Source organism: Oreochromis niloticus, linkage group LG1 (genome assembly GCF_001858045.2).
Source record: "Oreochromis niloticus isolate F11D_XX linkage group LG1, O_niloticus_UMD_NMBU, whole genome shotgun sequence".
Classification (NCBI taxonomy): domain Eukaryota; kingdom Metazoa; phylum Chordata; class Actinopteri; order Cichliformes; family Cichlidae; genus Oreochromis; species Oreochromis niloticus.
In genome coordinates, this window is record NC_031965.2 from 39,862,943 (window position 1) to 39,886,297 (window position 23,355).

At 42.5% G+C, this 23,355-nt stretch overlaps 2 protein-coding genes and 2 long non-coding RNA genes across 4 annotated transcripts in view; 1 reads left to right on the forward strand and 3 right to left on the reverse strand.

The window, feature by feature from the left end:
• The window catches only part of LOC102075618 (uncharacterized), a 76,496-nt gene extending 55,804 nt beyond the window's left edge, over positions 1-20,692 (reverse strand). Inside the window, exon 1 of the long non-coding RNA XR_003220785.1 lies at positions 20,632-20,692. This is a non-coding gene — a long non-coding RNA (uncharacterized LOC102075618). The remainder of the gene's footprint in view (positions 1-20,631) is intronic.
• LOC112847307 (uncharacterized) lies at positions 5,992-6,760 on the reverse strand. Its single transcript, XR_003220786.1, has 3 exons — positions 6,724-6,760; positions 6,517-6,518; positions 5,992-6,479 (listed from the first exon to the last, which is right to left on the reverse strand). It is a non-coding gene; the product is annotated as an uncharacterized LOC112847307 (long non-coding RNA).
• LOC109202460 (uncharacterized) lies at positions 6,369-8,248 on the forward strand. The gene is made up of 3 exons (XM_025908651.1): positions 6,369-6,571; positions 6,797-7,076; positions 7,260-8,248. Exons 1-3 carry the CDS (start codon positions 6,369-6,371, stop codon positions 7,905-7,907), a joined length of 1,131 nt encoding a protein of 376 aa, XP_025764436.1. The 3' UTR covers positions 7,908-8,248.
• Positions 15,965-19,566, reverse strand: LOC109202920 (zinc finger BED domain-containing protein 1). Its single transcript, XM_019361750.1, has 3 exons — positions 18,348-19,566; positions 17,400-17,623; positions 15,965-17,255 (listed from the first exon to the last, which is right to left on the reverse strand). Exons 1-3 carry the CDS (start codon positions 19,276-19,278, stop codon positions 16,752-16,754), a joined length of 1,659 nt encoding a protein of 552 aa, XP_019217295.1. The 5' UTR covers positions 19,279-19,566; the 3' UTR covers positions 15,965-16,751.
• Positions 20,693-23,355: the final 2,663 nt, after the last annotated feature.

Below are 23,355 nucleotides of genomic sequence, written 5' to 3' on the forward strand. Positions count from 1 at the left end.
TGGATTAGCAGTTGGATGTATTGGATTAGCGGTTGGATGCATTGGATTAGCAGTTGGATGGTTGGATGCATTGGATTAGCGGTTGGATGGTTGGATGTATTGGATTAGCGGTATTGGATTAGTGTTTGGATGGTTGGATGTATTGGATTAGCGGTTGGATGGTTGGATGTATTGGATTAGCGGTTGGATGTATTGGATTAGCGGTTGGATGTATTGGATTAGCGGTTGGATGGTTGGATGTATTGGATTAGCTGTTGGATGGTTGAATGTATTGGATTAGCTGTTGGATGGTTGGATGTATTGGATTAGCTGTTGGATGGTTGAATGTATTGGATTAGCGGTTGGGTGGATGGTGGTACTGACTTGGTGTTCTTTATTGCTTTCATGGTTATTGATTCTTCGCCGTCAGCACAACACTAAGCAGATGCCAGTTGTTCACAATCCGTCCACGTCACTAAAGATGGACCCACCACGATACATAACTGATTCGATACAGATTGTAGGCATCATCTCGTGAACGATCACCTGTACCTAAAAACACAGATGAGAATCATATTCACACAAAACAAAGACTGCATTTTGTGTTTTCTCAGTTTTAGCCAAAAAATGTCAGTGTTAGTATTTACCACCATAACCTCAGACACACACACTGCACTCAGTGAGCTAAACAATGACACTGCCGCAGATCTCGAGTCTGAAACAAAACGCCCATCTTTACTTTGATAGCTGTCATTTCTACACGAGATTTCCTTCTGCTGCTGGGGGAAATAAAGACTTAGTGATAATGGAGGATAATTACATCTCTCCCTCTCTCTCATGTTTTTCCTCTGGTGCTGCATCGCACAGGATGGATGCCAGTGAAGTCACGAACTGCAGCATTCAGGCCCATTACATCTGCAATGAGAGGAGATGCAAGCAACATCTGGCATCTGAGCTGTGATAGAGAGTGCTGCCTGTGCCTTTTTAACGGATATCTGGAGGCAACACAGAATGGGATATCATATCTCAATGTTAACTCTTCAAAGCCCAATTAGAGGCAGAGTGGAGAGGGTGAGACGTATGTGGAGAACGGGAGGAATAAAAAGAACAAAGCAGTGGGCAGGCAGAAGAGGGAGAGGATGGGGGAGGACATAACGGGGTGAAAACGGAAAAGGAAGAAGGAAGAGAATAAAAGCAAAAAATAAATGAAGAAAAATTAATAAGGTAGCTAATAAAGACGGGAGGAATTAACTAAAGGCTAAGGAAGGAAGGGAGGAAGTTGGGAAGAAATCAAAGAGGTCTGAATAGCACAAAGAAAAACAGGGTGTGACAATGTGGGAAGAAGAGAGAGGAAGTAAAGAGTTAAGACTAAATAAGAAAAGAAAGGTGAGCACAGGAGGGAGAGGAAGACAGGCAGAAAAAAAAACCCCCTCAAGCAAGCGTCCAGGAAATGTGTCAAAGCCACAAACATCATCCCAGGATCTACAAAAATCCTTATTATTATCCACATCAGTCTGTGACATCTTCTCGAGAACTCCAAGTCCAAGGCTGTGGTCCTCAGCTGCAGACGGGCGGCATGCCACTCCAGGTCACGGAGGAGCTCCTGTCCTGCGTGGAGCAGTTTAAATAGCTCGGGTTCTTTGCTGAAGAGTGAGAAACTGACAGATGAACCATAGATGGATGTTCATCTCTTATAAAATACTTCCATAAATTTTAGAGCAATCCTGATGACAGTGATGGAAAGCAAACCAATCACATGACCTCTTTGGTGATTTTAATGGGGAGAACCAGCGTCACAGGTGAGAGCGAACAGGTGAGGACGATAAATTCAAAGCAGAGATGTGTGGAAGGGAAAGCAGAGCAAGAGTCACATGGGAAACTGTAATCAATTATCACTCCCAGTGTGCACACGTGACCCACACAAATATGTGGTCACCATCATGTTGTTACATATGGAGATAATCGTGCATGCTTCACTGTGTTTGTTTACTGGTATAACGAGGTTCACAAATTGAAGTAGGTTGGAAGGGTTAGAGTTACAATCTTTTTCCTAACACAGCCGCACGTCTGACCAGCAGAGGGGGCTGACCTGCGACACTTCTCAGATCTCTGCTGATGGATGAACGCCAGTCCTCGTGCTGCGTCTTCTTATCAGACACGACGGACAGACTTTAATGGTTTTGTGTCTCGGGGGTTTCGGCAAGGCTCGCAGGAGACAGGCGAATTTCCAAGAGCAGTAATTCATACTCATAGCTTAGTCCATGCAATAACAAGACTGTTTATGTTTGCTAATACACATTTCAGCTTGCACTGGTTGTATCTGTGAATAAAGTTCTCCTTTTACAGGTCTTGACACAATAAAATACAGGAAAGACAACCAAGGACCCAGATAGGTTGTAAACTGCCACACTGATGGAGTTTAACTGAAGTCAGCCCTGTGTGCGTGTCATGTTTAAGTTCAACCCGTCAGTGTGGGTTACTTTATCACAGTGTAAAGTGTTAGGCAGCCCTGGTGTGGGGCGTTAGTCTCCCCTGTGACCACCTCCTTCATGTTGCCGCTCATCTTCATGACAGGCTTGTTTTATATTAAAATGTGCTACAGAATAATTTAGAGAGGAAAAGTGTGATTTAATCTTAAACCCTCCTTCACATAAACAGAAACACATGTTCAACAAAACAAGAGTTCACCTTCAGATGCAGTGAAGCGTCAAGCCGAGCCTTCAGCTGCTGTTACGGCAACGCGCAGCTGATCAGCAGCAGCCTGACAACTTCATTCACCCGGCACCTGCTAGCTGTCGATCACAAGAGACGGATCTGTGTGTGTGCGAGTGTGCGAGTCCTCAGGCTATTGATGAAGCCGTCAGAGAAAGGATGAGACTTGTCCATCACCCCTCTTTATCTCTTTTGCTGTCTGTTGCTCTCTCCTCTCTCTCTGTGCCCTTCATCCCAGTCTTCAGAACTCCCCATTCATCCTTCATCCTGCCTCCCACACACAATCATCTCCTGCACACCTTCACCACTCCCACCTGTACTTACCCACAATGCTACTAAATGCTATGCTGCTACAATGTGCCCACATGGCACTGAGGAGAGCCGTGTATGTGCATGAAATGATCCAAGCAAAGACCTGGAACTAATGAATTTCTAATAAATTTCATGCAAGTATTCATAAACATGTCAGTCAGTGGTTTGAATGCTAAAGGTAAACAGTACAGAGCAGGTCTGATAAAGAGTGCAGAAACATGGAAGGAGAAGCTGAGCAGAGCTTAGCTTTGGTAGAGGGTGGAGTGCCAAGCTGTCAAGCCTGGTTATCGATCTGTATCCACAGACACAGATACTCCAACAGCACAGAGGTCCAGTTCAGGGACTCCAGTTAGCTGAGGTTAAGGCTAGCAGTCAGCTGGCAGCTACAGCCGCCCATGTCACCATCCACCAGTAAGTCAAAGAGGCCACGCCCCTAATAATATAAAATTTAAGCTTTAATACAATTTAAACAGGCGAGTTAGATCTGTTTCCAAACAACGTGTGGGCAGACTTTGGTCGCACCTAAACATCCGAGTAACCTTGAAACCATTAACTATCATCTGTATGAACAATAACTGCTGCATCATACACAACTTCATTAGCTAGCCAGAACAAAAACACAGGGCTGTAAATGAGCAAACTGGATCTCCTATAACAGGTGTAAAAAAAACCAGCATCTGTTTAGTGAAGAGGCAGTCTTCCCACGTCCCCTCTGCCTACCTTTAATCCTCTAACATTAGGCACTTTGTTGCTTTTGATATCCACCAAAGAATAGTTTCCATCTTTGAGTTCTGACAGGAGCAAATTGGGCTATTAGACATCAGATTGTTGCCTCTCAAAAGAAGCCCTTGCTCTTTCAATCTTGCATTTTCCACGCTAACTAAAGTCTCCATTGGAGCTTTGAAAGAAGATCTGTTCATGACTTGGTATCAAAATCTTTGTGCACCTGCATCTTCATCTGTATTAGCAGTATTTTATTTTTCTAACCATTTCCTAACATCATGCTTTTTCAGGAGTGCTGACAAACCTGTTCATACCATTCACTGAAAATCACAATCTTGACTGTCAAAATAAAAGTCCTAAATGCACTGCAGCCTCTTTGTTTTCATTTCTGTACAAATGGATCTTTTCTGTGGAGAAGCTGATTCTTTGTGGAGACCACAGCGTCGTCATATTCTTTGACACACCGTATTTCCAGGGTAGTGCAAAGTTTATCCACCCACCTGACAAAGATCCATTCCCTCCCTGATACAGGTGTTCAGCTAACAACACCTTTAGCTAAGGTCTGTGTTTGTCCAAATATCAAGGAGATTAATTAAAAGTCAATTAGGCGGTGAAGCGTAACTGAGTATGATTGGGTTTCTCTGGGAATTCTTAAAGAGAACACGTTATACTTTTCTACAAGAAAAACAATTCGATTTATCTTTATTTAAAGTGTCGAATCACAGCAGCAGTCACCTCTAGGTGCTTTATACTGTACTGCAGCGGTCCCCAACCCTGGGCCCCAGACCCATTGTCTGACATTAAACTGGTCGGTGGTGCAAAAAAAGGTTGAGGACCGCTGCAGTACAGTAATCATCTTACAATTATAGAGAGAAGACCCCAACAATCAGAGGACCCCTATGAGGAAGCACTTGACAACAGTGGGAAGGAAAAACTCCCTTTTAACATGAAGAAACCTCTGGCAGAACTAAGCTTAGGGCGGGGCCATCTGCTGCAACTGGTTGGGGTTGCAGGGAGGAAAATAGAATAAAGACACGCTGAGAGAGAGAGATTAATAATAACTAATGATTACAGGCAGAGAGGTCTATTAACACATCGTGAGTGAAGAAACACCCAGTGCATCATGGGAATCCCCCGGCAGCTTACACCTATTGCAGCATAACTAAGGGAGGATTCAGGGTCACCTGGTCCAGCCCTAACTATATGCTTTAGCAAAAAGGTAAGTTTTAAGCCTAATCTTAAAAGTAGCGATAGTGTCTGTCTCCCGAATCCAAACTGGAAGCGGGTTCCAGAGAAGAGGGGCCTGAAAACTGAAGGCTCTGCCTCCCATTCTACTTTTAAATACTCTAGGAACAACAAGTAAACCTGCAGTGTGAGAGCGAAGTGCTCTAATAGGGTGATATGGTACTACAAGGTCAATGAAGGGAAGCCAATACAGGAGAAATCTGCTCTCTCTTTCTAGTCCCTGTCAGTACTCTTGCTGCAGCATTTTGGATTAACTGATACAGCTGGGTGTCATCTGCATAGCAGTGAAAATGTATGCTATGCCTTTTGATGATACTGCCTAAGGGAAGCATGTATAATGTAAACAGAATTGGTCCTAGCACTGAACCCTGTGGAACACCATAGTTAACCTTAGTGTGTGAAGAAGACTCTCCATTCCCATGAACAAATTGGAGTCTGATGATATCATAGATGACACAATGATACAAACCACTGCAGCACAGTACCTGTAATACCTACAGCATGCTCTAATCGCTCTAATAGGATATTATGGTCGACAGTGTCTCTGCAGATGATCTGTTAGCTGTTTGACAACTACTCTTTCAAGAATGTTTGATATGAAAGGAAGGTTGGAGATTGGCCTATAATTAGCTAAGACAGTTGGGTCTAGAGATGCTTTTTAAGTAAAGGTTTAACTACAGCCAGCTTGAAGGCCTGTGGTACATAGCCGATTATTAGAGATAGGTTGATCATATTTAAGATTGAAGCATTAATTAATGGCAGGACTTCTTTGAGCAGTTTTGTAGGAATGGGGTCTAAAAGACACGTTGATGGTTTGGAGGAAGTAATAATTGAAGTTAACTCGAAAGATCGATTGGAGAAAAAGACTCTAAATGAATATCAATGGTACTAAAAGTAGCTGTAGATAATCACAAACACTCCTGCGTGTCGACAGGCAAATCAACAACCAATGAATTCAAAATAAATGAATAAATAAAAAATAAAAATAAGAATCCATAACTGAATTACAGTTTTTGCCCGTTGCATGAACACTATAAACCCATGCATAGACTAAAGTAACACAACTTGAAGCTTTTGTTACCATACCCCAAACACATGTACCCATACCTTAAACAAAAGTGCTGCTTTGCACTCTAGTTGCAATTATGCAACACACTTACTCCTTTATGCAACACACATGGTCCTGCATACTACACTCTATTTCATACATAAGACACTTCGTTCAAAAATGAAATTTCAGGGTGCCATTTGGAAAACACATGTATCCAAAATACAAAACACATCGGGTAATTACAACCACTCAAATACACACCTGAAGGCACTTACTTGCAAAACTGAACACCAATTAGCCAACTACAAAAAGCCCTCAGTTTAGCCATTCCAAGAACTTTGCAAGCATGGATGGAGGAGGAGGAGGAGGAGGAGGAGGGAGTCGAAGAGGCCATGCACGGACCCATATTTCTGATGTTATAAGAGCAACTTTGGTGGACCATGTCATCAACCATGGCCTGACCATGAGGGAAGCTGGGCAGAGAGCCCACCCACATCTAAGCCGCTTCACAGTGGCATCTGTAATAAGAACATTCCGACTAGAAAACAGGTATGTTGTCACCTCTCTACCTTCTACTCAGATGGTTCTTATAGCACTGTTCTACAGTATATCACATGACCATATCAAGTGTACAGGATATTGCAGGGTGCTAATGCTCCTTTTGCAGCCAAAGTGGTAGTTTTTGTGAAACATACCATGACTACTTATATTGAAGTACAGTGTTGTACAGTGGATGATACAGTATATACAGTAAAGTACTGTAAGAAAAACTAGAATGACTCGAAGACCTGGGGGAGGACGCCAACGCCTGTTCACACAACAGCAGGAACTTGCCGTTGTGGACCTAGTGAGGGCAGACAATGCCATCCGTCTCCACCAGCTACGAAAGACAATACTTGCAGACAGGCAAGTGTTCAACAACATAAACCATGTAAGCATCACCACCATCAGACGCATCTTGGGAAAACACAGCATCACCATGAAGCAGCTCTACAGAGTCCCATTTGAGAGGAACAGTGACAGGGTCAAAGGACTTCGAGCTGAATATGTACGGGTAAGTGTAACTGTCCTTTACATTTACAGTACAGTATTGGTGAAATCCAGTAGCAGCTGAATATGTACCATATCAGTACCACATGGATCCATTCTGAGGGCTACACAGGTACCCGTGTGATGGGGTGAGGGTTCTGTATGTGTAGCACTGTAGTACAGTAATATGTTCTCTGTTTTTTTACAGAGAATCTTGGCCATGGATGGAGCTGCACAGCCTCATGAATTCATTTTCATTGATGAAGCTGGATTCGACCTGTGCAAAACAAGACGACGGGGTCGTAATGTAATTGGCCAAAGGGCAATTGTGCACATGCCAGGGCAGCGCGGGGGAAATATCACATTGTGTGCCGCCATAAGCCTTCGAGGGCTTCTGCATCATCATGCAAAACTAGGTCCATACAATAGCCAACATATTTCTAACACATTTCTAGATGCTCTCCATAATATAGTTGTACAGAACAGACCAGATCAGCCCAGGTTTTTGGTGATATGGGATAATGTCAGTTTCCATCGGGCTGCTCTGGTCCAGGCCTGGTTCTCCAACCACAATCAACTTGAAGTTGTATACTTGCCCCCTTACTCACCATTTTTAAACCCTATAGAGGAATTTTTTTCGGCTTGGAGATGGCATGTATATGACCGCCAACCACATGCCCGCATGCCTCTTCTGCAGGCAATGAAACAGGCCTGCGGCGACATTCAGGTGACAGCAATCCATGGATGGTTTCGACATGCAAGAGGATATTTTCCCCGGTGCCTAGCAGGAGAAGACATTGCTTGTGATGTTGATGAGGTCCTGTGGCCAGACCCCAACAGACGGCGGGATCCATGAGCCCACGTATGCACAATTGTCATGATTTTTTGTGTTTACAGTATAGTGTTTTTTCTATTACTGTATTATGTTTTGTTTTTTTTTGCTTTATCTGACTTCATGGTACTGCAATGTACAATATTGAGTAGGCCTATTTGCTTTTTTGGTTGTTTGAAAATGTGTCTCCTGCAAATATGCCTTCTGAATAAACAATGACAATCAAGGACTGCAGTGTTTTATATAAAGTAGACTAGTGTGTTCCCCCTGATCTGAAAGTGTTTGCATTTGATGCAAGTATGTGTCATTTTGTCAACAGAGCTACATTGTGCGATGATAAAACAGGTCAGGATGGTTAATAATGTGTTTGACCTTCTTGATCAGCATGACCACAGGTCTTTGTGCCTGAGCCCATGATTTTAGAGCAGGTGTAACAATGCTGGGAGTTTCTATCCTTAACAGATGAAACATTAAACCAGCAGAAGAGAGAAAATGTTGAAAGACTTTCAATAAATTAAAAACATTAGATATTACATTAAAATTAAAAGATTTCAACGACCTTGACAAATATATTCTCTGCTTACTCCATTTTACGATGGTCTTCATGTTCACAGTCAACTTGAGTTAGTGGTGAAAGATCGTGCTGAGATATCTGTAAGACTGCAGGATCTGTACGTCCATGCCGTCAATACACCGGCTTTATACTCGGTGTTACAGCATCTAAAGTCAATGATCAGTCCTTTTGTTGTTGACACAGTTAGGTGCAGGTAGTTATCACCAAACCATTTCACAAACTCAGGTGTGTCAGGACCACGGACAGGGACAGCAAGGACAAGAGGACATCAGAAAACCCAACTATTAATTTGCTCTCATAAAAAGTCCTGCAGCTGTCAGCAAACATAAGAGAAACAATCAATCCTACTGGACAGCTAACGAGGACCTGTTAAACTCTTTTAGTAAGAAAGTTTAAAATGTGAATCCAGTGTTAGAGCGGGCTTTTTCAAGCTGCTTACAGACCCGGTTCAGTTTAACACCATCCACATTTTTACTTGACTACAAATGATCACGTTTTTCATTAACAGAGGACACACTAATATTTGTAAGAGCTGTTCAAGGTTTTCATCCGCAGTGAGGGTTGGGCTCAGGCTCAGAGAGGGTGGAGGTGTCCTCAGTTATTCCTGTGCAGGGTGGAGTTGATAGAGGTGTTGTCGAGCACGCGCAGTGATTTCCAAAAAACGGTCAGGTCTGTTTTTTATTCAGTGCTACCCGAGAACCTGATTGGCTCTTATCAGACCCAATTATTTCACTAATTAACCTGAATGGATGGAGATTTTGTAGCATTACACAATGTTTACAGTCTTTATTTCCTCTTTTAACAAAATTTCAAAACATGTACATGACATCAAAATGAGATGTTCTTCAATGTTCAGTTCCAGCATTCATCGTCTCACCATTTCCTGTTTAAATTATCTTTTAAAGCTGAACAACACAAATATAAATAAAAAATACTCTATGTACATTTTACCCTCATTAAATGTCCTCACGGGCTGGAAAGCTTCCATTGGAGGAAGCTTGTTGAAGTAGAGGTGCAGGACTTTTAATTAGTTTAAATTAATCCATCAATCCAACTTCATTATAAGCCCATTAAGGTCTATTATTAATATTGAAGGTCTTCTTATGGAACTTTCAGGTCAGATTGAATCTGTTTGGGTATGTTTACCTCAAGTTTTAGAACTTTGAAAATGAAATGAATAAAACTAATGCGGGCCCTTTCATGTATGGGTACTAAATGGACTTCAGCCTATGTATTTGTACTCATTTAAACGTTGTCACTTATGCAAATTTAATGAGGATTTTACTTGAAACTTTTAATGCACCCACCACAACCTAATGCATAATTAAACATTATACAAATAATAGAAGATGCTCATTTCAGCAGATTTTAACCCTGATGGGGGGCGACGTTAAAAAAAGAACGGATATATAGGCATCGCAGAGCTCCTGTCTGTAAGGGGGCTCGATGTGCATCATTACATTAAACACAGGAGGAACTGATACCGAGCAGAGGCTGTGAAACAGAACGACGAGCTGATAAATATACAAAGCCTGAATAGATCTGCGGGAGAGCCACGCTGTAATCTTCATCTTTAACACATCACACGAGAACCGGGGGTGCTACAGGCTGTTCCTGAAGTTCATGTTCGAGTGTCACTGCAGCTAATCTGATCAGGATGGCACTGTGTGCGTGTCAGCTGAGACAGACAGCTGATAGCCTTCGTCCTCTGGCCCTGACACGTGCCCTCCTCTCCCTCTACGTATGATTGTCTCATCACTCCTCTGTGCTGTGACTCCCATCTGACGTCCAGACAGGCCCCAGCCTCCCACAGGCTGGATAATCAACATGCTGTCACTATACCGTCAATATCATCTGCACACAGACCGGACGCACGCATGCTCAGCCGCACACATCCATCCCGCCACCTGAAAGCGCTCGCGCCGTTTACTGAACGTCCCGGAGGAGCTGAAGGAGCAGCCTCAGCTCTGACATCGAGCTGCATCTCACACCTGACGTCACACAGAGAGCAGGGTTGTGGAACGTTGACCACCAGTTCAAATGTAAAATATTCATAGAATATTTTAATATCTCAACCATTCTGGATGGGATGATGTCAGCTGATGGTCACCTGACGCACTTCCAAAGATTCGGGTTAGATGTCTACACGCCTGAATCGTCGTTTATGCTGTTAGTAAGTTATCTTAATATCAGTACATATCTTTGGCTGTGTGAATGTGATATCCCACCAGGCCACCATAATAAATCTGCTGCCAGCTCTCCAGTAAAAAGCCTGAGTGATGCTGGACTGCACCAGTATCACAACAGAGCAGTGAACAATCATCTGTTTCCTGATATGTGCTTCATGTGGAAACATGAATGAGTCCAGTTTTAGCTTAACTAGATACATCAAACAAGTAAACAGACACAATTACCAGAACAATGGAAATGAATTAAACGTCAGTCGTAAGTTAACTTAACACAGCCGGACCGTCATCACTCATCATCTTACCAAAGCCAGAGGTGGACAGTTAAAATGAAAACTATAAAGCCAATGAAGCCTTAGAACACACCTTCGACCGCATTTGAAGGAACCCCACATCAGTGCCGGTGCACATGTGTGCAAATGCAAACCAGCGACACACTAAAGGAAAACCAGAGACCTGCAGTGAAAATGAACTGCTTCCTATATAGTTCTCTTCTGTTTTGCAGGAGCACTCTGTGCTTTGAAAAACATTCACCCGAGCACTGCTTCTATGTCTGAGTGCTTTCTACCTAACATTCACACTCCAATGAATGCTTAAAAAAGCTGTTTGGGGTGTGGTATGTTGCTCAAAGATACTTTGAATCAATTTAGATTAGTAGACCTGCTCAACCTCCTGACCTCCAGCCACCCCTACAGAACAGGTGAAGACTTGGCTAACATGGTTCAGGTTAGTTTGCATCCTTAATAATTACCGAATGGTCTGACGATGGGAATCGTACTCAGTCTAAGGGGACGGCAACAAGAAAGTTTGGAGGGAAGTCTCAGAAAAACAAACAACACATGAGGGAAAATGTCCAAGTAGAAAAAGTTTCAGAGAATCGGTGTCTAATAGCACTGAAGGAGGAACGCCATCTTCACTGTGACTCGTACATCTTATCATCCTCTTACTTTCTCAGTAGTGTTGTCACGTGGCAGTTTGTGTAAAAATGAACAAAGTTACAGACACTCATTATGGGCCAAAGATTAGCTTTAGCTTAGCTTAATAGCAGTTTTAATGCAGGAAGCTGGCAACTATGCTGTGACTAGAGCTGGGCGATATAAGATTTTTACATATCACGATATGTTTTTTTCATTTCAGGCGATAACGATATATATCACGATATAAGCCAAATAACTATATTTGGTAAATTTAAATGTGCCTTGCTCACAAGTAAAATGTGAAATAATCAGCAGCTTGTCTTGATTTTAATATTATTTAATTTTAATTTCCCATAATAAGTTCAACAGGCTAGATGTACTTAAGGAACATGAGACTTTTTCAGATAAATAAAGGCAAATATTGCAAACTAGGGCTGCCACAAACAATTATTTTGATAGTCGACTAGTCACCGATTATTTTTGCGACTAGTCGACTAATCAGATCATGCATCCATTGGACGTAAAATGTACAGCTTACTTCACCAGCATGCATCTGCTCTTATATAACTATCATTAGCTTACAGCTTTAAGTGTTTAAGGTATGTGCTAACTAAAAATAAAGACAAGATGATAGTTTATTAAATTTTAATGACATTTGCAGATTGTTTCGGTGGAGTTTAATAAACTCAGCCATCTGCTCCTTGCTATCTAAAATATAACAGGACACTGGAGTATGTTCTCGAGCATCTCACACTTCTGATAATCAGTTGTCTGCTTGACGTTTATTCAGCTGTGTAAAAACTATAACTTTAAACTCAGCCAAACCGATTTACTCAGGAACAAATAAAATACTAAAAAAAGCCAAACAATATCATTTTTAAGTTATCTAAGTGACTTATATATCATGTTTAACCTGAGAAGCGAAAGACGGCGGTGGGTTTGAAAACGATTTTCCGGGAGTCCGGTGTTCTCACCGGCTCTAGTGAGCCTTCAACCCCGGCTAGCTATCGAGCTGGTGGGTAACAGACGTCTCCGAAAACGTCGGAGCGCTTTTGAAAATATGTGATGTCTTGATAAACTGAGCAGATATTTGAGGTTAACTACGTTCTCGCCTGAAAATATGTTAAACGTTTATTTTGTGAACCAGAAAGAATAATAAGAGTGATATTAAAACTAACTAGCTGCCGCCATTGTTGAAAACTGAGCAGGGCCGCGCTATGAATTCTGGGACACAGCTTTTTCTTCTTCGGGGTTTAACGGCAGCTGGCATCCTTGTACATGCAGTGCTGCCATCTTCTGTTTCAGTCCGTCATTACACTCTTAAATCCTACTACTTATTCCTGCATCTTTTGGGATCTTACAAAGCTTCAAACGACGTGTCGACTATCAAATTAGTCGTCGACGATTTTAATAGTCGACGTAATCGTGACTAGTCGACTAATCGTGGCAGCCCTATTGCAAACTACACAAAAGGCAGCCGCTAACGCATTTAAGTTTCAAAATAGAACAAACAAAACAGACCACTAAATTGTCAATTCCACTTAGAAACAAAATATTAATTCTAAAAATAAATCTTAGTTTGTTTTACAGAAGAACAGACAAAATTAAACTTTTGTCAATATCAAATAAACTGAGAACTAAAAGGAAATTTTCAATCTCTCCTTGTTGTATAGCTTTCTGAACTTTCTGAATCCTTTATCATCCGCAACTGAAAATAGTTGTGGATGATTACTATACCTTTCTAATGTCACGTTGTTGTCCCTGGCTCTCTTTCTCTCTCTCTCCCTCCCGCTCTGTTCCTGTGCTACTGCGAGTGTAACTACCGCCCCTCCCCCCTCTTCCCAGCGCAAAGCACAAGGCTCGCGTGCGGAGTGAAGCGGAAAAAAAGTGCGAGAGAGAGGGTGAGAGAAAGAAAGAAAAAAAAACCCACGGCTCGCGATAAGGAGCCGGCTCACGTCGCTCATGTCAAAAATCCGGTTCGCGACCGACACATCACTATGAAATACCTTCGCACTACGGAACTTCTATGGCCCTTCCGTTCGACAATCTCTCCGGCATTGGAACCATCATTTGTTTTCTCTTCGGTAACCGGGTCACCCACGCTCTCGGTTGATTTTTCTCTAGTTGGCACACTCATTTCCTCCATTACCGGGCGGCACGGCGGCTGGCTGCTTCCCAAACAACTACACATGTGTGGCTTGGCACTTGTGCTGTACGTAACAAGTCACGTGACGTGACGCTGCGGCTGTGATTGGTTCGGCTCTGCGCTACTTAATTTGGATTGGCTGTTCTTCTTTTCTTTTTTTAAGAGAGCAAGAGAGAGATGAGGTCTATCGCAATAGTTTAATTTTTCTATCGAGAAAAATTTATTTCGCAATACATATCGTTATCGTTCTATCGCCCAGCTCTAGCTGTGACCCAGTTCAAACACACCCACAGTGACCTCCAGACATGTGGTGTGACTGATGTTCACACAGAAACCAGCCCGGGGTCACAGAGGTCACATTCACTTTCACAGTACTTGATATCTACAGCAGGTTCAACATCGCTGCTGCACAACGATGCTTACATCATCCTCAAAGCAGTTTGTTCCACTAAGGACTCTGACAGAAGCTCCATCACTGTCCTAAAACTCTTTACAGGACACCATGGCAGAGCCAAGACTGAAGGCCTCCATATCCTGTGTAGGAAACAGCATTTCCTGTTTGGTTAGCATGCCTCAGAGAATTCCTATGATGCCTTTGGTTGTGTTTACAGTATGCAGGGAACGACTGTGCTTGTGATTTAGCGGTATACAAACAAAACTGAATTTTACAAATTTTAATTTCAGTTGTTTTGGGATTTTTTAAAATCAGTTTCTGTTGGCAGGAAGCTGTGCAGTGGGGGGTCTACGGGTCTTTAAACTGAAATTTTGCTCCCTGCTGGTTTTCGAGGCTCTTTAAAGTTCGACCTCAGCCTATGGGGCAAACATTTCACACACTCCAAAAGCAGCTGATGCTTTAGTTTATAATGTCCGTGCTGTACGGAGCTTCTGTGCTCCATGTGAATCATCCCCTGAGTGCTCTGTACTGAACCTCGCTCCACGGAGTCCTCCTCCTCCACTGACCCAGCAATGACAGCGTCCCCCCCCCCCCAACCCCTCCAAGTGGAGGGCTTTGCTTCGAGTCCCTTGGTGCTCAGCCACAGTCGTGCCCCAGGAACAGCAGCTCCCGTGGGTGGGAGCTGGGCTGACTGTCACTTCTGGCAGTTATCTCCATATGTTTGGATATTAGAGCAGCCCTCCTCTCACTCTGACACTCACACAGCAGTTTGATGCTGCCCTTGTAAGACTGGCACAAACATTCATGCCCTCAGCATCACCATGGGAGGCAGAGACAGAGACATGACAGCTATATAAAATTTACCCCGCCTGCCAACGTCTGATTCCACAGAGACCCACCGAGCGACCTCCAGAAACCTTCCGTCTAGACAAAAGAGGTCGGTGGCAGCGCCGGGTTACCAGCAGTCCTTCAGTTTTAAAACTCTGCGTCTGAACTTTCACTTCTGGTGTCCTGATATGTCTGCTGGCTTTGCCACACCGCAGGGAGCTGTGAGTGCATCACGGACCGCCGAACGGAGATGGTAGGAATTCAGATTTATTTCCACAAGTTCATTTTAAAGATGCTTTGTTGGAGTTTTATCAGGTAAAACCAGAAAGCACGTGCAGGACATCACGTATTGTGTAGGTGTGGGAGTGCTGGTTAACACGCTGACGATGATCAGTGTGGTGGTGTTTTTTTTAGTGCACGGTGGACTTCTCGATGGTAGTGATGTCACCTCTATTGCTTTATGTACAAACTAAGCTGAGAGCGCAGGCATGCTGTCATTTTCTGAAGTAAAGACGCCATTTCAACATAATTAAACATGAATTCTGAGTGCTTTGTGAGTCTTTGAGTGAAAGTGTTTGCAAAATATTGTGAAATAGTTCCACAGTTCCGAGTCTAGCAGGTGCAGTCGTGTTTGGCTCAATCCAACATATAACTAGTTGCAGTAATGCAGTCTAGATGTAACAACAGCATGGATGTCTCTCTCAGAGGCATCAATGGAAAGAAATGCTTTAACTTTAGTTGAAAGTCTTAAATGAAAAAGCTGATCTAGGGCTGGGCGATATGGCCTAAAATCAATATCACGATAAATTGAGCAGTTAACCTCGATAACGATAAATGGACGATAACCACCCCAAGTGCCAAAAAAACAAACGTTTTTTGTTTTTTTTTCATTTGATGGGGCTGTGGCAGGCAGCATAGTTCCTCCAGTTATTTTGATAATATTATTCCCCCTAGACCTATTCATTGCAATTATATTATTACCACTTTAAAGGACTGTAAAATGTCACTGAAAATAAATGAAGACAATAGTAGTAAGTACTTTTAGTGGTTAAGATTTATTAACTGAACAAAATAAAAAGTGTAGGATACAATATGTAACCATGCTCTCTAAAAAATGTGTATCCCTTGTAAACAAAATAGTTTAATAATAAATATGTTTCACATTGGCTATTCACAAAGTAAACAATGATTGTGCAAATGTAATGCCATCATGGACAAAGGCCTATCTCTGCTAAGGCCTTGAGGTACTATAACTTGTAAACAAATAATGTCACAAACACAAATGTCAATTGAACACAGAAAAAACTATAATAAATACTAAGCACTGCCATGTGACTAGTGAAAACTATAAACTCTTAAACAAAAACATTAAATAGTGCTGTGTGCAAAAAACTTCAATAGAACACTGATAGTTAAAATTAGGCAGGGCTTGAACAGGGCACTTCAAAAAGGGGCAGCAGCAGACTTGGTATCCTGAGCGGTTCAATCAAACTACTGTTGTAGATGTTTACCTGAGTAGTGTTTACTCCAGGTTCTTGCTAAGAAACACAAGCATATTGACCATGTCAGGTTTCAGGCAGGATCTGAGGCATGTCACAATGTTTCCTCCAGAACTGAAAACCCGCTCGGATGGGGAGCTGGTGGCTGGGATGCAAAGATACTTTTTTGCAACTTTACTTAGAGTGGGAAAGTTTACTTGATGCTTTCTCCACCAATCTAGTGGATTTTCCTCACTGTCCTGGACAGGACACACTGAATAGCTGCTCAGCTCAGCTTCTATTGCTTGCTCAGGTGACACAGTGGGTGCAGTTGAAGAGAGAGTCTCACTTTCTTTGAAAAACCTTCCCAGTGATCTCTTTCGCTTTTTTTCTTCGGATGATGTAGAAGGCTGAGGCTCTGTGCTCTCTGCTCTCTGCTGTACTTTCTGGGTGGACTGCAGCTGCTGACTTCATCTCCATTTTCACTTTCTCTTGAATGGTAGTAACACGGTCGGCAGAAATATATGCAGCTTTGAATCTGGGGTCAACAAAGCTGGCTGTGTCCAAAAGCTCTACAGTGGGAGGATCTGAAAACTTGTCGTCAAGGTATGCAAGGATTTCAGATTTTATGGTTTTGGTCAGCGTCACATCGTCTTCTTCCTCAGCCAGCACTCGTGAATGGAGGATGTGTAGGACAGGCTTCACAGATGAGATGGTGACATACTCTTCCCCTGACAGGGCGTCCGTAAACTCTACCAATGGAGCAAGAGCTTTGTTGACTGCCTCCAAGACATCCAGGTCTGACCACGTCGGAACAAGATGTCTTGATGCTCTGTCATCAGTGAGGACCTGTAATAATAATTATTTATTATTTTAATTTAATTATATTATTTATTTCATCTTAAATGGTAGATCAGAGCAATCACAATAAAGGCTAAATGCATTACCTGAATGCACACAATAAAATAGATAATGAAGGATCATTTAACCTACCCGGGTGATGGCATTTTTCTGCTCAAGGATCCGTGCTGTCATCATCTGCATGGATCCCCATCTGGTTGGACATGCCGTTTTGAGCTTGTGCATTGGTAGGTTCATCTCTTGTTGTGCCTTCCGTAATGCCTTCTTCTTTTTCCAGCTGTAGGAAAAGGTACTAACAATCTTTTTGCAGGTCTTCGTTGCCCGTTCCACAGGGGGGTGATTTTTCAGGGTGTTTTCTGAAACAAACAAGCAAAAGCACACACATGCAAACATTAAGAATAGGAAAAATTCTTAATGTTTGAAAAAATTGTTGTAGTCATTTAACTGCCATGTAAACCTCCACTGACCACAGAACTTTTTCAGGGGAAAAACTGAACTAAACTAGAAAAAATAAAATGAAGTATTCCTCATCAGATTTTAGCTACTAAAAATATTACATTTACCTTTATTGGATGTACTTGAATGCAACAATAACACTTCTCACTTCTACCAAAATTTGAAAAATTACAAAGGGACTGCCAAGTTATAAAAAAAAGTCTTGAAAATAAAAACTGAAAAAAGTCATAAATTTTAAATATCTATCCAAATCTTCACACCCAACATCACCCCAATTCATGGTCTAATTCTCAAATAAAGCAAGCAAAATAAAGGTAGAATTAAATAAGACCTCTCAGACCATATTTACAAAATTAAAAAGGGTTGGCACAGTAATAAAACATTTTAAAAATCATGTATTTTGCTACATTTCACAGCACAACATGATCAACACTGGCTCACAATAAGTCTTCTGTAAAAACTTTCTGGATACACTGCTGCTCAGCAGTCTTAAGTATTTTTATGCCTATATAAACATTATTCAAACATTAATACTTTCAATTTTGAATATGACGCACAGAATTAAAGTCACTTTAAAACACACCAGATGTCACCACCCAAATATATTAAGATGTACACACTTACCGATTGCCAGGTGCAGCCTGTGCCCAAAACATTGCACCCGTGTCCATTTATTGAGCTTGACAGCTTTCACAATATTTGGGCCGTTGTCAGTTGTTATAGCAACAAGGTCCTCTTCACTGATGTCCCATGCAGACAGCATCGCTCTCAACCCCTGTCCAACCATCTCCCCCGTGTGATCAGATGGAAAATAGGCCGTCTCGAGCACTCTGGTACGCAGCTCCCATTTGTTGTCGATGTAATGAACTGTGAGACTAATATACGGCTCCATTGTGCAGCTGGACCAGAGATCGGATGTGGCTGCAACGTGCTTAACGTATCTCAATTCAGCAGCAACCTTTTCCCTCTCTGTGCTGTACATGCTGGGAATGATAGTTTTTGAAAAATATTTTCGTGATGGGAGTTCGTATCTCTTGTCAATTATTTTCATGAAGTGTCTGAACCCGTTGCGTTCCACTGTAGCAATAGGAGCCATGTCTTTTGCTATGTGGTAGCCTATAGCATTTGTGATTTCTTGCCATCTTTTTGAAGTTCGCTCATATAGTTGAGTACTAGCAAATGCTTCGGTTATTGACCGCTGCCTGGTGGAGGAAGACGTTTTTGCTGGTCCTCCTAATCTCTTCTCGCTTTGAGCTTTTTTTATGTCTTCGAATTGAATCACATGGTTGTGCTGCAGGTGGTGGAAGAGGTTGGTTGTGTTACCTTGACTTGATGCAACAGTCTTTTTGCAGAGTTTACATTTAACAATTTTTTGATCAATATCATCCTTGTTGAATCCAAAATGTTGCCAAATGATTGATGATGCATTTTTTTTGTTAACAAGCGTCTCCTCTTCCTCCTCCACCAGCTCTACCTCCGTCGCTGCTGCTTCAACATTTAAATTGTCCTCCATTTGTTCACCCGTGTCTCGTCTTGTTACAGGTAGTAGAGTCATGTGACTCCACCCCGTCAAGTCTGTAACGTAGCACAGCGTCTTAAAGGGACATGAACATCGCCAACCTGCACATGCCTTTTCTTTTTTTTTTTAAATACCGAATTTACCGACATGGGCAAAATGACGTCGATGAGAGTCATAAATTTCGGTAACGATAAATTTTTGATATATCGCCCAGCCCTAAGCTGATCTGTGAGCTAAGTTTGTGAAACCAACTGCTGGATGTCTGTCTTAGCGAGAGGAAGTTCATCAAACCCAGAACCTGAACCACGTGTGACCCACACACGAGGAAACTCTCCACTGCAGAATGAGTGCCTGTTTGAAAAACAATACGGGAATAGGACGCCAACAGTATTTATATATATATATATATATATATATGTATATATATATACACACACACACATATATATATATATATTTATGTTACACTGTGGAAAACGATGGGCCAACTCATCTCCAGTGCAACATATTTATTTTTACAGAAACTGTAAAAAACAGAAACGGCAGGTTAACAGTACGCTGCCTCATCACGTACTGACAACACACCTTCTGCACAGTTTTACACTTGCACTGTAAAACAACACCACAGTAGTACTGAACCAGTTCCAACAACATTACCTTCTCTATATTTCTACAGTTTTATATCACTTTCATGAACCGACTGAATCACAAAAATCATTTTACTGTACGGACCAATACCATCATGAACCCTGACTACAGCTTAATACTGTTTTTAACTACTGTTTTATCCAATTTATCTGATTTATTTATTCATTTATTAATCTGAACTACATTTATCAAACTAGATTCAGTACAAATAAATGCATTTTAATATATTTCTACAGTATTTGCTCTTAATGAAAATAACATAAAGCGATTTACATTTTTTCAGACTGCCAAAAAAATATACAGTGCGGCTCTGCAGACTTACAGACTTTCAGCACAGTCTATTAACTGGATTAGCGCAGGTATAGTAACATATGTGTGCTCCATTGCTTAGCCTGACTCTACACTTAGCTTAGCATTTCCGTTTCCACACATTGACACTGTTCAAAAAAGGTTTTGGCCATAAGCTCATGCTTTCACTTTCGTCACGTGCATCCCTCAGTAGTTCGCTCATATCCTTTTAACTCACAAAGACGTGAAACAGTTCTCCGGTTCATTACCGCCACCGCCACCGCCACTGACTGTGAGTCCGCCATTTTTGCAGACATCTGGTGGTGATTCATTTTTACAAACCCTCAAACTCGTGAATTCCCTCTTTAGCCTGACATCTGTTACACTGTAAGACGTTTATGATTGATTGCTACTTTTGTCTATAACTTATATATTATTTTCAACCCAGCTTACCTGTAAAAAACAGAGAAGGCAGGTTAACAGGAGCTACTCGGTGTGCGGGCTGTACGCTGCCTCAACACGTACTGACCACACTTCTTCTACTGAGCTGTCAGCTACTAATGCGTAAGACACTGAGCGCCCTCTGCTGGCGAAACTTATATTACAGCACAATAGACATTAACAGTAGTCTTTACTAAGAAAGTGACTTTAAGGATAAAAATAAAATGGGGGGCTAATATTTTCATGTATTTATCTTTATCATAGTGCCACATATATAAAAAAAGTAAATTCCCCTGTCACCCTTGTGGGCGGCCTATTGTCCTTCAAGCTCGGGTCCTCTACCAGAGGCCTGGGAGCTTGAGGGTTCTGCAGTATCTTAGCTGTTCCTAGGACTGCGCTCTCTGGACAGAGGTCTCCGATGTTGTTCTTGGGATCTGCTGGAGCCACTCGGCTAGGTTGGGAGTCACTGCACCTAGTGCTCTGATTACCACTGGAACCACTGTTACCTTCACCCTGCACATCTCGAGCTCTTCTCTGAGCCCTTGGTATTTCTCCAGTTTCTCGTGTTCCTTCTTCCTGATGGTTCTGTCTTTCGGTATCACTACATCTATCACTACGGCTGTCTTCCTCTGCTTGTCCACCACTACTATATCCGGCTGGTTCCCCATCACCATTTTGTCAATATACCTTTGACTCATATAACACAGAGAAGTAATATGTCAGTGGCCACATTTCAGTTAAACTGAGTTTTATTTATATAGTGCCAAATCACAACAACAGTCACCTCAAGGTGCTTTATACTGTTGCTCTACAATAATACAGAGACGAACCCCCCAATGAGAAAGCACTTAGTGACAGAGGGAAGGAAGAACTCCCCTTTAACAGGAAGAAACCTCCAGCAGAACCAGGCTCAGGGAGGGGTGGCCATTGTTTGGGGTTGAGGGGAGGGAGACGGGACAAAAAGAGACACACCGTGGGGGAATTTAATTTCTTGCCTGGGAGAAAATTATTTCTTTGAAGAGTTTAACAAAAACAACTGGAAGGATCAAAACATCTGTTCTGTTTGAGCTTCTCTAACGCCTTTTCCCATAAGCACCTCAGCAGAGAGACTCGTCTTTGGGTTATATTCAGTGGTGTTCTGGTAGGGTGCCTCTGTGATCTCCCTGAATGCATTTGGATGTTTGCGTCACTGATCGCTGTAATTAAAGAGTCTCACTGAGAGAAGTAAGTATGGCAGCTCTGAAGGCAGCTTCTTTACTTCACTGCCGCTCTTCATTGTTTGAATACGTGACATCACAGGGTATTATGAGTAGAACAGGAAATGGGTAACCCAAGACTGCGGTCACACGAGGAACACAGAAAAGCAGTAAAAGCTTGGACAGATGGACAGGGAGCGTTTCGTTTAAACATCATCACCGTCCTCATCATCCATGTCAGTCCCACCGGCTGGGGACCAGCTGCTCAGTGGGAAGATGATGTCTCCACTCCACAGAGAAACGGCCTTCAGAGACTCGGCTCTCTGCTGCACTTGTCTTCCTGAGACAGTTGTAAACAGCAGTCCTTCCATACATCCCGGCTTCGTTTTATCGAGCTATTTTGGTTCCTCTGGGTTCGGGAATGCATCCCAGCTCAATTATCTCCAAATATTATGTATATGCATGTTTATGCTCTGTTCAGAGCGATAGACTGTTAGTGCAGTGTTTTTAATATGCAAAGCACTCCTGTCAACAACGCTGGGATTGAGAGGCCCCCAATTATTCGGCTTCAGACAGTAAGAGATGATTATCTAGGTGAGGGACCTGGTTCATCCTCAGCAGCTAGGAAGTGCTGTATTGATTGGCCATCAGGGAGCTAATAACACAAGGTTATCTACATGTAGCATGAGACAGTCTCCCTTCCTAATAGAGCAATCCTATCTTGATTAAATGTGTCCTTATATCGCTGAGCCAGGCAGCGGGAGGAGGGTGTTACTGAACCTAACAAAGGTCACGCTGTTGTAGGAGAAACAAGAGAAACAACAGGACACTATACTGGACCATCATGCTCTGCTTCCTCTGGTGTGTCCGGTGTCTCTTAACCAGCACATATGTAACCTCAGGTAAGCTGAGACTAAAACCCGCTTTACGCGTCAGTGAATCTGGAATCAGCTGATTCTTCTTTTCTTTCCGTTAATCCCAGAAAAAAGAATCTAAACAGTCGGCTGATTTTTGTTGTACCATAATCGTGAGAACATTTGGTGTTGTATGTCTGTGAAGGTTCTCAGTCATCCAGGTCATTGTAGTCAAAGGAGTTTGCAAAGAAAAGCGTCTGGACTTCTTTAAGTTGCTTGAAGACGTTTCACCTCTCATCCGAGAAGCTTCTTCAGTTCTAAGGTCAAATGGCCGAGAGTCCCAGATTTAAACCCAGTGGGAGTATCCCCCCAAGGAGGGACAAAGGACCCCCTGGTGATCCTCTAATCACATGCGCCCAGGTGTGAAAGCGGGTGTGGGACCTAATCAGCCAGGGTTTCGGGTGAGCCCATTGTGAAACCTGGCCACACCTTGTCATGTGAATTCCTGAGGTCCTCAGGAAACCTGGCCACACCTTGTCATGTGAATTCCTGAGGTCCTCAGGAATTCACATGACAAGGTGTGGCCAGGTTTCACAATGGGCTCACCCGAAACCCTGGCTGATTAGGTCCCACACCCGCTTTCACACCTGGGCGCATGTGATTAGAGGATCACCAGGGGGTCCTTT